Source organism: Stegastes partitus, unplaced genomic scaffold, assembly GCF_000690725.1.
Source record: "Stegastes partitus isolate 25-593 unplaced genomic scaffold, Stegastes_partitus-1.0.2 Scaffold888, whole genome shotgun sequence".
NCBI lineage: Eukaryota > Metazoa > Chordata > Actinopteri > Pomacentridae > Stegastes > Stegastes partitus.
Genome location: NW_007578619.1, coordinates 339,160 through 356,531, shown reverse-complemented (window position 1 = coordinate 356,531; position 17,372 = coordinate 339,160). Strand labels below are relative to the sequence as shown.

Sequence of the window (17,372 nt, the reverse complement as noted above, 5' to 3'; positions counted from 1 at the left end):
TAAATGCAAAACTTCTACTCTAGTTTTCAACAGGGTGGAAACAGTGGGTTTAAAAAGCACCATTCACAAAAGGTCACAACAAAAAACATGCATTAAAGGCAGCATAAAAATGATCTTTTCAAACATAGAGAAAAAATGTAAAATGAAATTTCTGTTGCTGTAGTTAGGAAATGGTTCAGTTTATCCAAATGTTGTGCACCAAACGTTTTGGAGCTGTTCAGTTTAAGTCAGGTTTTGCTTTAAGGCACAATAATGTGACCAGTACACAGACAGTACTTTAAGCAGTGACCACCCTCCAATGATAAGACAGGAACAACTTTATTTAACCCGTAGGAAATTCTTGTGCCAAATATTGCTCAGAAGAAAGAAAAAACATAAGAAATGCAGGAAAAGTAGAAAAGTAATAGGATACATTACTGGGATAAAAAAAAATGAGTGAGCTCGAATAGAACAGTAAACAGTAATGCTTCTGAATGTAGTTTATGAGGGACAAGCTCAGCTCAGTTACATGCAAACTGATCTGAAGCTAACTTACAGGAGAATTCACGTAAAATGACGGCTGAAACATGAATAGAGATCAAAGCGTAACATGTTATTAGGCTGCCTTGTCATAATTAAAACTAAACAGCATGCAAACTGATATATGTTTAATAAATCAGTGTGTTCCTGTTAGTTCCTGTACAGACTAAAGGCTGTTGGTGTGGACTGCTGACTTTAACACCGCCCCCTGCTGCTGCTGACTGCACAAGTCAGCTTTCCAGGCGAGACACAATTCATCTCAAACAAACCCGAGATCAGCCTGAGCAGAGGTTTAAACATCCAGAATAAGTGAAGACACCTGTTCGGAGCGTTAAAAACAGTATGTAGCACGTTCATTAAAACTTACCTGCTTCCACTCATCTGTACGTCTCGGAATCAACAAACCCGTCGGACGCGTTCTGCCTTGATTTCAACATGACACTTTATTTAGTAGAATGAATGCACAATCTCATACATACAGAATAGAGCGGGCCTATTTAGTCTAATTCCATAGGCCTGGTTATAAAGAGATAAGGTAAAGAGAAAACAGCTGCACTTAAATATCTTTTTTTGTTTTTCTTTTAAAAAAAAAAAGGAAGAATGATCAAATATTAACACGTCACACTGCTGAATGATATGGTTTGAACACACATTACCGATTCCCCGCACTGATGAGAAAGAGCTACAGTAGATAGCTACAAAATGTTATAGGTTCATAAATATAATATAGTTTGAATACATTTGCTTTAGAGCTAAATTTATATCCTTTATTTTGAACTTACAGAGTACATTATATGAAAAATACCTTTATGACCCCCAGTGCACAGCAGTTTGGTCTTTGATTTCAGGTTTTTAACGAGCCGGAAGGAGCTCTTGATGAAGCTGAAAACTGAGAGGACGTGAACACATCAGACAGCAGAAGAAACCGTGTAACATTCCACAGTGTGCTACAGTAGAAAAGAACATCACATGTGACACACACAAAGAATTACATTCAAATGACTCCCAACATGGCCGAAGATCAGAAACGACAAAAAAAAAATTAAATCGTGAAAAAACATGTTACGTTCTGCTACACCGAGATTTTCTGTTTCCTTGAGGATTTAATTCTTCTGATTTTACTGAATGCTACCGAGACCGATGACATAATGTTAAAAAAAAAAAAAAGTTAAGCTAATTCTCCCTCTAAAAACAAAAAAGTAAAGACACACAAAGCAAGCACATGAACTGAGCTGAAGTCATTACAATTATCAGCTAGCATGAATTCTCATTAACAGATTTACTGGCGTGAGACCTGCTCGCGCCGTCATTCAACACTGCAGCAGCCCTATTCTGTTCACATCATCAACCTCACTTTTTACAACCAATTAAATAGTGCTCACTTGGGGGGTGGAAGGAGTGTGTGGGGAGGGGGAGGTTATTTTTGATTAAATACTTACTATGTGGTTAGTTTAGAAATTACACTGTTAGTACGGGAATAAAACATTAGCTTGAAACTCATCAGTACAATCCACACTATATACAGACTAACACTCAGATCTTCAGCAGTTCTTTTTTTTTTTTCTTCTTAAAAACTCACTTTCCTTAATTTTTTGCCCCCATTAGAAACCCTGTCTAAACCTTTCTACTGCCTGTCATCTGTCTTGGTGACAATTTCAAAGGGAATTAAGGCTTAAGATGTTCATAAAGTGCTCTGTATGACACTCAGATCCTCCGCGGAGAAACTGACTTGATATGAGTAATTTGCCGTCACGTAGTCATGTGCTACTGCCATACAGTAGGTCTCACAACACTCCAAAGTTTAGTTTTTTTGCTAAATCTGATCTAATTATTCTGTCCGGGTCAGCACAGAGAAAGCTACATTAATCAGCCACCACTGAGCTGAATCTTAAAAAAAAAAAAAAAAAACACCTCCTCCCCTCAAAAAAAGAAAAAAAAAAAGTCACAACATATGACATCATTCCAAAATACCCTAATTTAGTGACATCATAAAATGCTTTTTTTTTCAGTTTTTGATTCGACTAAGCTCACAGAGGCTTAATTCTAGCACTTTAAAGTTTCGTAACCAAGGTTTCGGTTTGATATTTAAAACTTTTAGGCACTCCCGTCCGCTACACCAGTACGCTACAGTTCGTGGCCCCGTTTCGCTTCATCGCACGTGAAAAATACAAATGGCTGTAAAAAAAAATCAACTGCGGATGAGGACTGAAGCATGTTTTTTGCGTTTTTATATAGCTTTACAAACACATTCACCGGCGTGTAGTAGTACTTTTGTCAAATGAAGTGAGCTCATATAACATCTTTGTATATCACACGATTAATGAGCAATAAATTACCTCTTTAATATAACGGTTTCTTTATATCCCAGAAGATACAAAATAGTAATTTAGAGTTGTATATATTCTGTATAAAAGTATATCTTGGGAGACTTTTCGGGGGGGTTATTAGGAAGGGTCTTACTGCTCGTGTCGGACCGGAAATATTAAGATATGAAGTACGGCCGCAGCGCGACCACATCGGTGTGGGATGCTCTGTAAGTCGGCACCAGCGCGCATCCGCATGGGAACGCTGGGTTTTGAAGTTCATACTGGTGGAATCAGGTATAACACGGGGAACTTGCCAAGGCTCTTTTTTTTTTTTTTTTTAACTGTATGGCTACAGTTTGTCATTTACTCCAGTCTCTTTCTGCTGAGGTTGCCATGTTTTGCTTTGCTGTTGAGGTCACATTGTATCAACTTGTGTATGTGTGTGTGTGTGTGCGAATCTGTGTGAGGCTACAGTGTTTTTGCTCATATAATGCAGTGTGTGTGTGTGTGTGTGTGTCTATGTGTGTGTGTTCTGCTGCTTCAGACCAGCGTGCCTGGGTCTGCACTGGCCTCCTTTGGGGTCATGTCTTGCATCTGTGGATCCGGAGTCTCCTGATAGAGAGAGAACTCCATCGACCTGTGGGGGAAGCAAAACAAATCAATACGGCGCCAGAGAAGATGCATTTTTTCTGAGACCAACTGTGGATCATGGTCAGAATACAACAAGAGTTTGGATCCTTGAAAGTGCAGGATATAGCCCGCTACTGCACCTTTATGCTATATTTGTTGAATCGTCAAAGCGAAACTATAAATTAGCCTCTTGTCCCATGTGGGCGACTGTGTGCAGCCTGTGTGTCGTGTCTCAGTCGGATCTGAAAACAGCCTGAATGTTGGCATGAAGCAGCCGGCAGCAGGCGATAAAGCTGACCAAGCAAAAAGAAGCTAAATAAATAATAAAAAACAAAAATAAAACCACCACAGTTGTAAAAGAGGATGATAGATGGAGTGGTTGGGGGACAGAATGAGAGTAATGGCACCAGTCACTGCTGGAAGTTTTGCTGCCAGCGTCCAGTGAGAAAGAAAATTAAACAAATGCCCAAACTACAAACACAGAGTTCAGTCATATGTATCCATACATAGCCCCTAAAAACAAACACAAAAAGTCCTGTAACATCTAATCAAAACCATGAACTGACTCCTGGGAAATGAATCCTCTGGTATAATTAAATTTACTACAACAATTATTTAATTAACATGATAGTAATTTAGTCAAATCAGTCGGTGGTCTAGTTTGTGTCTTTTTGTTAGCCGTGAGCGTTTTGATGCAACAGATGATCTTGAGCATGTTTTCTACAAGTTTATTGTCACTTGTGATCTGACTTTATTTCTTTTCCTCTTTAAGCTACACATACAGTCGTCTTCAAATGTATTCAAACCCTCCCATTAAAGAACTGAAAATAAGTTGAAATTGACAAAAGTAATAATAAATAAAAAATCATGACATTGCTTTTGAATTTTGGTTCAACAGAAATATTATTTTTTTAAAAACAAAAAAACTAACATTTTGTTGAACAACCTTTGAGGTGTGTTTTCTGTAACTCTGAATCAGACTTCTGCACCTGTTGACAGGTATTTAGATTTTGGCCACTGCTCATCAGTAAAGTGCTCTAATTTGTCCGCGACAGTTTTGTTTGTTTTTTTAAATGATTCTTTTCAACCACAATTCAAAAGCAATGTCTTCTTTCACTGAATTATAATTTAGCAAATTTTTATTTATTATTACTTTTTTCAGTTTCCAGTTATTTGAGTGACTATTGTGAATTTTGCCTTTTCTTTGATGGAAGGGTATGAATACCTTTGAGGACGACTGTATATACAGAGAACTGAACTCTCACAAACTGTCTGGACCCGAGTACCTTCTAATTATCTATGCACTTTGGGGTTTTTTACGCACTTAAAGATTAACTAATTTTGTTGCAAATCACAATGACAATAAAGATATTCTATTCTATTCAATTCTATTCTATTCTATTCTATTCTATTCTATTCTATACTATACGTAGTTATCAGACTCTGCTGTGTCCCATGAATGGGTTGCCTACAGGAAAAAATCCCAGCTCTTATTGTGACGGGTCTTGGCCTTGAGTGAAGTGTAATTAATAACAATGCACAACAGCAAATGAAAAAACAATGTCCATTCCTTAAAGCTTGCTACTACTGGATGTTATTGTAATATATGTGTATCATTCTCGTCCACAACACTGATGATGATGATGATGATGATAATTCCCACCGAACAGACACACAGCTGTGCGAGTACTGACCTTCCGTGCAGAGGGTGACCGTGGAAGCTGGCTGACTGGGGTATCTGAGGCCTTTGGAGGTTGCCTGATTCACCTTGAACAGACTGGGCCTGGTGCACCAGCGGGTGGGGGTGCGACAGGCGAGAGATCCCCGCCTCGTGGCCCTTTGCGGCCGCGGGAGGATAGCCAAGAGCGTTCCTCAGGTACCAGTCCCTCAGCCCCTCCAGCGCCAGGGCTTTATGCAGGCTTCTCGTTGAGTCTTCTGGGGTCGGGAGGGAGAACTGTGGCGGTCTGCGGCTGAAGGAGGTGCCGGACAGCTCGGTCTGGTAGGGGTGCAGGTTGGGGATGGAGGATGTGGTGGTGCCAGAGGCGGGGAGAGGAGACTCGTACGCTGATAGCAGGATGGCGTCTTGGGGATGTTGCTGCAAAGGAATAAAGGGCCCACAAGATTTGGTTCTGGTAACTTTGACCCTGCGTAGCTCAGCTTGAGACCCTCTGAGGACCATGGGGCTGTAAGGAGGTGCAGCACTGGGCAGGTGCACCTGGGAATGCGAAAATCCGTTGGCGTGAGGAGGCACCGCTGCGGTGGAGGAGCGAGGAGAGGGCGCGTCCTGCCAGATCCTGCCTGTGGACTGGTACAGGTGGTGCTGCACTTGCATCCTCTGCTGTTTCCCCCAGATATAGTCCATCAAAAGCTCATTGTAGCCTCCGCTGGCCCCCCTGCCACCCATAGACAGGCGCATTTTGACCTGCTCCCCGGAGCCGTCCACGTGTCTCTCGGGGCTGCCCAGGTGGATGTGCCGCAGCTTGCCGTCGGTCAATGTCTCTGAGCTCTTGTAGGGCCCTCCTCTCTGGGGCATCCCGTTCCTGGGGGCAGGATCGTCCGGGAGGCTTGATCTATCCAGCAGGGCCTCTGAGCTGTTGCTGCGCCTCGCTCGGGAGCTGTACGGGCAGCTTCGGCGGTCAGAGGAGGAGCCCTCTTGAGCCAGAGGAATCATGTACGGCACATCCAGGCTGCCAGACCACTGCTTCAACCCATTCCCACTGGATGCATCTGACCTACAACAGAAATGAGCACAACAACAGCTTACATTAGGAGAGGACTCAGAGCATAAAAAAAGAGTGAATGAAAGCAGTTCTAATCAAAACCGTATAACTGCATTTCACAGAAAATCACTTAAGAAGAGACACAATTTTTATGCTTACAGTCCAATGGATGAACTTAAACCCCTCGCTGGTAGCTGAATTTGACACTAATCATTGTTACAACCCAAACTCTGTGTCTGCATTCAACTAAGTCATTAAGCCATTTAAAAGCGTACAGTTATCACAGTGGGGGGGAGTGGTGGATGCGCTGCATCCGACAGATGCAGCCCGGGATCACAGATTACCTGACGTGAACGCTGATCGGAGCAGTTCGCGCCAACAGAGGAGTTGCTGGAACACTTCTGCCTTCAACGTTAGAAGCACTTCTAGGTAAAGAGTGAGTGGGGCTGAGAAAAACAACAAGATTTAACATTTAGAAACCCATACATTGATGATTACATAATGTTCAGGTTCTCTACAACGCTCGCCTTCTTCAGAGATGACAACTGACAGCGGGTGACGTGTCAGCCAGCAGATTTTGACAGCCGGCACCTGCGGCACGCCCAGCAGAGCCGCCAGATCCGCCGGGCAAGCCACGCCCACACCGAAATGGTGTGTCGTGGCGAGCCCAACAGACCCGACCGCCCCGCCAGGCGCGCCGCACTCCCCCGACGGTTACTTTTTCTGGAGCAGGGAGTCCCAAACGTGTGAGAGCATGAAGCCCCCTTCGTCCCTGTTCATGGTCCTCTCAGCGCGCTTTCTGATTTCGATTGCCTCACTGATCCATCATTTGTGTCTGTCCTGTTCAATCCCGATTATACTTGCCCCGTCCCAGTCCATGATGTGAATGTTTGTTTTACAGTGGTTCGATATTGCTGATTTGAGTTGTCCTTGTAGTGCTGTTTCTTTTTGTGCTGTCAAAATCTGCCGGCTGACACGTCACCCGCTGTCAGTTGTCATCTCTGAAGAAGGCGAGTGTTGTCGCCGAAACTGTCAGGTAATAAGAACCACACTCTACATATCTGAATAGAGAACCTGAACATTATATTATCACTAAGAAGACATGATGAACGTTTTCGAGCTATTGATGATCACACGTTTATACAAACACTAGGTAGCTTGTAGATCAGGGTTGCTTTAAGGTACGCACCTAACAGAGCTTGTGACAGAGTTGCGTCGTGTCCTCATCTCGTAGTAAATCTCAACCGGAGACAACTTCCTGCTGATTCTATGGTCGGGGCTGCCCACGGTGAGCCGCGGCTGAGACAGAGAGCGCTGGTCAGCAGCCACACTGGGTGAAGACTCTTTAGGGAGAAGAAAAATAGGCAAATTAGCCATTAATGTAGCCTGCTCGGTCACGGCTTCATTAAGAGCGCAAGTGGGATGTAGAGCTATAAAGTGATTGCACTGATGTACGGTGTGTTAACACCAGAGGTACCAATGAGTCTAACAGTCATGTTTTGAGTGATGCATTTTGAAAGGGAACAGAATAACATTTGTAAGTGCATTCAGCTATTTACAGGGTGTTTGTTTCAACTTTCATTCCAAAATTAATCTTTTAATTTCTTTGGCCACACAGGATGACAGCAGCTCCTAAAGCTCGAGCCCTGAGTTTCTACTATTGCTTTTGTGGAGCTCACTGTGAACATGGATATACAGTGTCCACCAGAGGCAGAGAGGGTTATTGAAAGACATTTTATATGCTGTTGACTCACCGTTATCATGGGATGTTGAATCTGACATGGAGCTGGTGCTCTCTGACATGACAGTGTCCTCTGTAAGACAACAAACTATTCAGGTCATAAACAAAGCAGCACGACATCTGGTGTGTTTGCTAAATATAAGGGTAAAATGAGTTGTGCTTGTTTTTTATTCACGTAGACAGGATTTGTTCATTTTTTGGACAATGTCAGTGTCTCGGTGTGGTATGAGGTGCTTTGTAGCTGCTACCTGTATGACAGCCCCGATGGACTGTCCTCTTGCTATTTGGGACATTTCGGTCCGACTCCGAGTGTCTGTACAGAGCACCGGTGAAGATGGCTTTCATCTGCTTTCTTTGGGCAGCCTCATCCTGCAGCCAGGGACAGCCAGCCATGTTAGACCACAAGCACACACAGTGATACAGCTGCTGCGTAAACACAATTGATATTCAAGGTGTTGACTTACCTCTGCCTTGGTGTTGGGCGCCAGGCCAGCTCTGCGCTGCACCGGTGGGGGTTTCTCTCCCGTCTCCAGGGGGAAAGCACGTGGCAACTTCCCAGTCAGCTCCTGTAGAGGACATTCATTAGCCTCCAGTAACTAAAATCCTTCTCGCCGTCCTGTGATGTCCACTGTGTTAGGTTAAATGATTCATTGATTATTTGAAGTCTCAGTTAAATCATCCCTTAAAATGATCGACTGGTATCATAACAGGCCTCTAAAGCAGAAACAAAATAACGCATTAACTCGACAACTTCTGAATCCAAAAATAGGCAGACACAGAATGAGTCAGAACACATCTAGCTGAAAATAAACGGATGTGTTAAACAGCTGTTAAAGAAAAGCTGAGGCAGCTGTAGCTTCATTAACATGCGCTGACAGGCTCTCAGGAGCAATCGAGCGAAGATTAATATGCAGCCCATTTTATCTGAGAATAATATCACATTTTCAACAAGTTGCTTGCTTTAACTGGGCTCAGAGCTTTAAATTTATTTAACTTTTAAAGCAATAAGAAGACAATGAATTAAAAAATATCAACTGAGAATGGAGTGAGAATGTTTGCACGCTGAACAATGCCTGTTGTAAAGACGAAGCGAGAGCCGCTCACCGCTTCCTGCAAACAGACTTGTTTGAGCTCTCCCACTCTGGCGTTGAGGAGCGCCTCCAGGGCCTGCTTCCTCTCCTGCAGAGCTGCGATCCTCTCAGCCTGCAGCTTGCTGTCCTGGCAGCCTTGAACATCTATGCAACACAACACACGTAAGGCATCTTCACAACGAATTGAATTAGCAACATTAGCTGGACATTTAACGGACAAGTCACTCAGCTGTGCAGGACTCAGCATAAGAAACTTGAGTGTCATTAATCAGTCGTGCTTTTTCTCATGCATCACCTGTTAATTATTCACAGCTTTCTACTTTTTATAAAACTTTCTTTGTTACGACTTTTGTTTGGATTATTGTTGGAGACTTTTTCAAGATGCTTGTCATGAGACTTCTGATGTTTTTTTTCCCACCATCCTTTCATTCAACAATGCCACTGTTCCTACTACTCTACACTCACAGGCACCAGTTAATCACACCTAAACCAGGCAGGTAGGTGAGCAGAACAGAAATCAGGAGGAGGACACACAAAGGATGCAGAGTAGAAACAAAGCAAGGCATCTCCCTTTAATCACCACAGGCGACGTGAGATCGCTGAACAATGAGATGGACGAGCTAACAGCTGTAGTCGGGAATTGAGGGTACTTCTGTGAGAGAAGTGTTATGTGTTTGCCAGAGACATGGCTACAGGAAAAATACTCCGGAGCCCGTAATTACCACCGACGGCTTTCAGGCGGTTCGGGCAGAGAGGAATAAATCAGAGAGAAGAAAAGAAAGAGGCGGAGGGCTTGCCACTTTTATTAACAACAAATAGTGTCACCCCGGTCACAATACCGTGAAGGAATGTTTCCGCCGCCAACTTATTGAACTGTTAGCTGTGGAGGCTGCATCCACACCACAGATCCAGAGAGAGTTCACATCTTGGTTGTTTGTTATTCCTCCATCCACTCATCTGGCATCATCCACTCTACTACCACAAGATTTCATGATCTTTGGGGACTTAACTGACACTGGACAAGACTCTTCCCATTTCACTGGGCTTGTACACCGCCCTCCCAGAGGTGACAGGCCTCTGATCTACTGAGGTCACCCACTTAATTAATTCTTCATCTTTCTACTGACGTTTTACAACTTCCACAATCTCAAGCAACTGTTACGAAGCAAATTCCCAGCAAGGACTGATTATGTTTTCCTAATTCTCATAATAAAAACTCCAGTCTTTTGGTTATATTTATACAGTTCTCCCAACTGTTGCATTGGTCGCCGTATCTTATTTTTGATATGTGTCTGCTCTGATAAGATTATCCGGCAGCTGTGGTCACTGTATGTGAACAAAAGGCCTTCACACGTGTGGCTGTTTTCTCAGCTGGCTGTTCCCTTGAGAAAAACCGTCAGAGAAAACACAAGCTGATGGATTTGTCATGGGCCATTAAAGGCTTGTCCAGACACGAGCGTCTTTACACCCTGAGAAGTCGTTGATACTCACCAGGAGCCCCCAAACCCATGGATGTGATCAGATGTCCTTTGACCTCCATGTGATGCAATTCTGGGGACTTTACAGCTCACGCTCCCAGCCACGTCCTCACCTGGAGAAGAGAGAGTGAAGCTCAGCTGAGGCTCAGACTTATCAAATTAACATATTCAGGCTTTAATGTTTTCTTCTCTTTAACCTTGTAGCCAAATGTTGTCCTAAGATTTGGAGTGAGTTGCATTTCTAGAAAGTTATCGGCAGATAGAGAGGATCAGACCACACAAAGTACCATCGGGGGGAGCCACTGCACCTCTGCTCAGGTGTCTAAAAACTGATTAAAAACCTGAATTAAAAATATATGTTCATCATTGCTGTGAGAGAAGAAGTGTGGCTCAGTATATCGTTCCTGCTATTTTAAATATATCTAAATCATCAGAGATTCATTAAGGTGACAAACTATATATAGTAGTAACAAAAATCTATTATCAGGATAGCAATGACTTCACAGAAAACACTATAAACCAAGATATGAAACTATATAAAGCTGCCTAAAAAAATTTGCTTTTAGACAGTTTTAAAAAAAAAATAAGTCCAACAAAAGGCTGATCATAACTTAACTTGCACATGGGGCATCTTCAAAGTGAGTAATACTCTAAAATTAGCTCTTAGATGCAATTAGCTCCCAATTAATTTGCAAAGAGAGGGGGAAAAAATGAGGCAGGATAAGTGACATTAATAATGTATGGGCAGATACAGAGAGGGAGAAATCTAATCCCTGTGTGTTTCATGTCTCGATAGCTACCAATACAAAAAAAAAAGAAGAAGAAGAGGGAGCCAGAGGAACAGAGCCAGAAGCAAAGTGGTGGAATAAATAACAAAGGCGGGGAATAAATGTTCAGTGGAGTTTCCTCTTGGCTGCTGTCAGAAATATCACAGTTTACATGAAATTCACTTTTCATGGAGATAACAGATTATCATATCGGATTATCTATTAACCTATTGAGAAGGAAAAGTATTAAACTGTTGCCTGAAACTAAATAAAGCACTATTTATTAAGAGAAAAAAAAAAAAACAACAACAACCTCAGATGGGAAATTCTGTCTTCACTGAGCTGCAGCAAGTACCCAATGTCTCATGTGCCGTTTTCCCCACATAATGGAGGTTCATTACAAACAAAGCTTCTTCCCTAATACCCAATAGAGACTTGACATCCCAAAAATAGCGATGGCGTTTTCTGCCAAAAGCCTCTCACTCATCGTGGCTCACAAATCGCTGCCATAAACAAGCATCTCGCTGTCTCCTTGCCAGTCGAGTAAATCATAAAACGACTCCATTCAACCCACAAATCTAGATGGAAGGCCTCAAGGGCTGGATCAGAATTACCCTTCCAGAGATTGCTTCTGCCAGCATCACGTCTTTCAAAAGGAAACATTTGTCTATCAGTTAGTCTGAGCAGCTGCCTCAAAGCTCTGCTCACAACCGACCATCTTTTCTTTTTTTTTTTTTTGGCTTTTTTTCGGGGCCAGAAACACATACTGTTCTGTTTTTCCTGACTCAGACACCAGAAACAATGAGGCTCACTTTCTGCGAAGACATACTTGAAATACTTCTCCCGAGTTTGCGTTGGCTCCTGTCCTGGAACTGAACCAGTAGCTGCTGTTTGCTCCTGTACGTGTGAAAACCCCCCCAGCATGCTTGACCTCCCATCGACAGACGAGTAGGAGCCTTTCACACAAACAAGTGGCAGGAGTTACGACCGTCGCCCGGACAAAAGCTCATCACATGAATCCTGTTACGCAAAAAGGGAGTCCATGGTGATCGAATTTTAGGTTGATCTAATAAACTGAGAGGGATTTTCACCCGACGACGTACGAGGTAGAGTCGTGTCTCGTCTCGGTTGGACAGCGGAGCATTAAACCCACTGAGAGAAGCAGTCAGCAGAAGACAGACAGAGACATTTGGTATTCATCTGGACCGTCGCTGGGCAGCTGAACACTGGAGCCAAAAGGCCGTCGTGCCTCTTACGAGGTCCAGCAACCAAAACGTTTGCTTGTAAAGTTGGTGCTTTCCTTTTCAGAATGTGGCTTCTTTTCTCTACATTAAACCACCAATTCTTCAAACTCAATGCTTTACGATATAACACAACTTATATAGTGTTTATATCCTAACATATGAAGAAAGCTCTTACAAAGAAAAGCTCATTAGCAACAAGATGTTCACTTCAATGCACTCAGTGGTTTTGCAGCTGCAGTCTCACATGATCTGGTATGACCGGCATCTAGCGTCGGTTAATGTTTGCTAATTTTAGAAAGTAGACACTGATGTGTAATGGACATAACTAAGTTGCTTAATGACTCTGTGAGCACGAGCATCGACACACAATGTCATATTTCAGAGCGGTGATGCACATGACCTCCTAAAGAAGCAGTTTTATCACATTAGACATCATGACTACTATAATTTCATTGCTTCTTCTGTATGTAGGGCTGCAGTTTGAGCAATTTGCATCAGTTGAAGTATAGAAAATGCCTCCAAAGTGCAGCCAGCGTTTGTTGCTCTTTCGTGAAACCTGAAACCAGCCTTTATATTTGCAAAGCTTGCAGAACTTGTAAAAGGCGAAACTGCATCAGAAAAGATGCCAGCTAAGAAAAGACAAGGAAATAAAAAGAAAAAGAAGAAAAGCTTGATCCCATATTAACTCCAATGATATGAGTTTTTGTTTCTGACAAGCGCTGTGAGGAAACACGAGGACCAGTTGCAACAGGTCGCCCTTTAATCACTACCGAGTCAAAGACACAACACTCCTGAGAGGATCAGTGGTTGAAGTGAAGCGTTAACTTTGTGGAACATCTGGCGCGCAGATGTGTGCAGACGTACAGGTACGACAGCACGGGACTGCATCACATTCCAGCCGAAAGCCTGCGTAGAGACGGCGGGACGATGAAGAATGAGATAAAGTGGCCGAGAGCTGCATCAAAGGAGGGATCAGAGGAGATGTGAATACAGGAGATGTGATCACCACGCCATCATCATGTTGACTTAGTGTGTATAGGGGCTCTGGATGGTGGTATAGATAGCACTGAGGGAGCCATGTTGATTAAAACATGAGCTGTGCGATGAGCGGGAGCTGCCCCTGTGCAGCTCGCATCACACGAATGCAAATCAGGGAGGAGTTTAATATTCAAGTCCAAAGGGCTAAACACTGAGAGCTGTAAGGTAGGTCTGATCCTACCATGTCCACATTACCAACTGCACTGCTCTCTCTGTAGCGCTAACGTATATTAGATTGCAACATTCACAGCAAAGCTCAATTCCTACAGGCAACAGTTTTATACCCAGTTTCCTCATCCCTTGATAAACGCGATGCCTCCCAGCTCTTAAAGAGATTCACTCTCTCCGCTGTCAGCTTTTATCTGGCCCAAGAGTCCCAGGAACAGGATTCTGTTGTCAACAGCATTTATATAACGTACATTCATGACTTACAACTGCATGTTTCTGGATATGTACGTGCTCCTGCGACAACTTCACGTCTGTTGCACGCCGTGTTTGTTTTCAACGGGGAGTGCAGAAGCAGCTGAGGTGTAAAGGAGCAGCTGAAATCGCACCTCCTGCTCGCTATGGACAGGTGAGGCTGGCAGCCCTCATGTTGACTGTTGGTGTTGACACAGCTGCAGCTGTTGTCAACTTACACATGGTAACCAGAGCAGGGTTACAACTATACGGCTCCTGTTGGACAAGCGGGAGGTTCTCTCACCAGATCACGAGGAGTCGAAACAAGACAAACACTGCTGGAGACTCCGAGGCTCTGAAATATCTTTGTCAAATGTTGCGCCATGGCAACGCTTCCAGTGTTGTGTCTCAGCACGTCTGACCTCTGACCCTCACTTTGCTCATATATAAGAGAACAGTAACGTGACCTTTATCTGCACACTCTCCCTGACATTCAACATCAAACTCCAAGGACCCATTGGTGAGATGTGAGGACAATGAACAGAAATGTAGGAAGAAAAGAAGGAAGATGTAATTGTAAGTGTCTAAGAATGAGAGGTCAGCTGAGGTCAGTGCCGAGGATTAAGAACCAAACTACCTCCTCCTGACCAACCCCAACCGAAGAACAGTGGAGGGCTTATGGAAGGTCAGATGATCCCACCCCCTCACACTAATATGATCTCTACCAGCGCTCTCCATATCCATGAAATACTGATTTATAATGCACTTATCAGCACACGGCAGGGCAGCTTAGCTCGGACCGACCAATCGCTTCGCTCGTCGTTTCTCCTCCCTGGCCTTGAAACTCACCTTTGCACGTTAAGCGCAACTACCACAGGCGAAACACAGCAAAACCGGTGATTGCTATCCACCTGGATTCTGCTAAGCTGAGGTTGGGGGGAGTAATAAAGAAAGGAATGTGGCTCTAATGTCCGAGGGGATTATTCCTATGCATTTTCCCTTTGCTCTGTAACACCTGGAGGGATTTCTGTACATATTCCAAAGTTGTTTTTATGCTCTACGGCGACTGTAAATCCGCTTTGTTGGTTTTGGAAAGAGTTCAGAGTTGTCGTTTTTTGTCCAGAACTATGAAGTGCAGCCACAGCTATTCAGTTACATTCATTACTACGCAAATAGTCTGATCTGATTCTTTTGTGTTTTGGAGAAATGTGGGTGAATTCGCTCTCCTGCCTGTGGCCCTGCTGCCACTTGATAAGGTCTGGGACTTGATTCCCTGAGCTCACACATTAAGCGCCAAGACTCTGGGCGAATTTTAAATCCATGTAAATGTTCAGGTAAAAGGGTTTGCTCAATGGACTTGGATCCAGATTAGGTGGGGGGTTAAGTGTGTCACTTTTCACACTCCTGCATGGTTGTCAGTCACCTACTACTGAACCAGATGATCAAATTGTGTCATCCGCGTCTTGAGGGCATCATAAAATGAGTAATGTCACCTTGGCGTAACAAGAATACGATCGTGTTTGCACCAATCTGGGTCAAGGTCCAACTCCATGGCGTTTGATTGAATTGTAACACTGGAAATAGCATGAAAACCACAGGGAGTGCTTTACAGAGAAGTCGAGTGCCACGCTACCAATTTGAAGACAACAGAGAGGGGTGAAAACAAACACCAGCATGTGTCAGAATCCCCTGATCAAGATGCAACTGAGCATGAAAGGTCTCCCAGCTTCCACCCTGCAATAAAACAGACGAGCAAACCTCTTTGTAAATGGCCCGACGTTCCCGGTAAAGACAACAACCCTTAAAATAGGAGCGATCAGCACTTCTTCTTTCTTTTTTAAATGCTTGGCAGCTGAAAGGAAAATCCTCTTGTGAAAACAGAGAGGTGTTTCCCAGACAAGAACCAAAAGGTGGGCTCGCAGTGAATCACCCTGAAAGCACTGGCTGACCCACGCAACACACATTTGGGTGAGCTCTTTCAGATCCTGACAGTCATCCTTGTTCAGGAATCTGTTAATAATAGGGCTTAACACTGCTGCATGAGAACGAGCCACATTTATAAACCAGAACAGTGAAACCAAAAAAAAAGGCCCCAGAGACAGCAGTAGCAGGATGCTCCTGCCTGTTTTTTTTTTCTTTTTGCTCCATAACAATGCAGCAACAGGGAGAAGTTGTGTATTCCCAGGAAGCTTGACACAGATTTTTTTTCTTCTTCTTTAAAGCTGCTGCTTGAATTAAAATGCAATCCTGGCATTTCCTGCCTTTTAATGCAACACAAACAATGTGCTCCTCTGTTTTCTGGATGCACAAGACATGTTGGATCTGACGCCACACGGTGCTCAACGCACAGACGTGTTATTTAGCTGAGTGTGGAAAGCATACAGCATGTGTTCCCACATTAAGCCCGGCTTAGGAGGCTGCAGCCATCCCGCATCTGCATAGTGGTCGCAGCAACCGGCTCATAATGAAACACTAATTAATGGAAGCAATAACATATCGCAGGTGTGTCACTGACAGCCGCGATGACAAAACGCGTCTTTTTACGTACGTGAGGCCAAAACACCAGCGCTTTTCTGTAACTGTAAACCTCCCCCTCCATATAGGCCGAGGTGTTTTTAATCTATATCATAAAGGCTGTGTTGCTATTCATTAATCCGCCCAGTTAGGATGAGAAGGACATCTTGGAGCTGAATCCCTTCTTACCAGAGAGCATGACCGATGCCTTCGGAGGTCTCCATGGTCCTCTGTAGCAAACAGCAAGCTGAGAAAAATCATTCCCGCAGGACGAAAAATCCTTTCGGGGGGGAGGGAGGGAGAAAAGCCCCCCAATTAACAAAACGTGCGCTGATTCTCGGTAAACGCAAAGAGCCGCTCGCTCATGGTGCCTTCAATTGTAATTCACCAGCAGCCTCCGCGACCTCCGCTGCGTCGGAGCCCTGCGCATCTCAGCAGACCTGCTTTTCTGGAAGAAGAAGAAAAGGTTTTCCTTCTGCACCGGATCAAAAAACTGCTCCGATTCTCACTGTCACAGCCGCGATGCCCCTCCCAGATGTTGGGCTTACATGCCTTCAATGTGCGCCACTTCAGCATCCAGCGGCACTAATGTGATCCAGTTGTGGCATCAGGAACGCACGCGCTCTGTGACGAGGGAAGCACATTAGCATGAATTCATGTGCAGCTCCGAGGTTCAGCCTCTGGGTGCTTAATAAGCATATACATATATATATATATATAGAGAGAGAGAGAGAAACAACTTTTACTGTTAACATGAGTCACATAGAGGGCTATACATTAGTTTGAATAAAAAACGACCAACATTGTTATTTTTTTAATGTGAAAATTGAACACTTTTAAGGAAGTGAGCTCGCCGTGATCATCAGTGATTTATTTATTATTTATTTATCTTAAATTTCTGATAAATTATGTACACCTTGTATAA

The 17,372-nt window shown here is 43.7% G+C and overlaps 1 protein-coding gene across 1 annotated transcript; it reads right to left on the bottom strand.

Moving 5' to 3' along the window:
- Positions 1-3,309: 3,309 nt before the first annotated feature.
- On the bottom strand, positions 3,310-10,572 carry ccdc120b (coiled-coil domain containing 120b). Its single transcript, XM_008293480.1, has 9 exons — positions 10,499-10,572; positions 9,021-9,151; positions 8,381-8,482; positions 8,165-8,285; positions 7,930-7,989; positions 7,365-7,518; positions 6,520-6,621; positions 5,150-6,187; positions 3,310-3,462 (listed from the first exon to the last, which is right to left on the bottom strand). The coding sequence occupies exons 1-9, from the start codon at positions 10,545-10,547 to the stop codon at positions 3,366-3,368; spliced, it is 1,854 nt and encodes a 617-aa protein (XP_008291702.1). The 5' UTR covers positions 10,548-10,572; the 3' UTR covers positions 3,310-3,365.
- Positions 10,573-17,372: the final 6,800 nt, after the last annotated feature.

Excerpts from the sequence above, each read along its gene's own strand:
- ccdc120b (XM_008293480.1), bottom strand. The coding sequence starts at position 10,547 with ATGGAGGTCAAAGGACATCTGATCACATCCATGGGTTTGGGGGCTCCT. Across the intron at positions 8,483-9,020 it reads AAGTCTGTTTGCAGGAAGCG|GAGCTGACTGGGAAGTTGCC; the intron begins GTGAGCGGCTCT and ends TGTCCTCTACAG. Across the intron at positions 6,622-7,364 it reads TCTGTCACAAGCTCTGTTAG|CCCCACTCACTCTTTACCTA; the intron begins GTGCGTACCTTA and ends TGTTTTTCTCAG.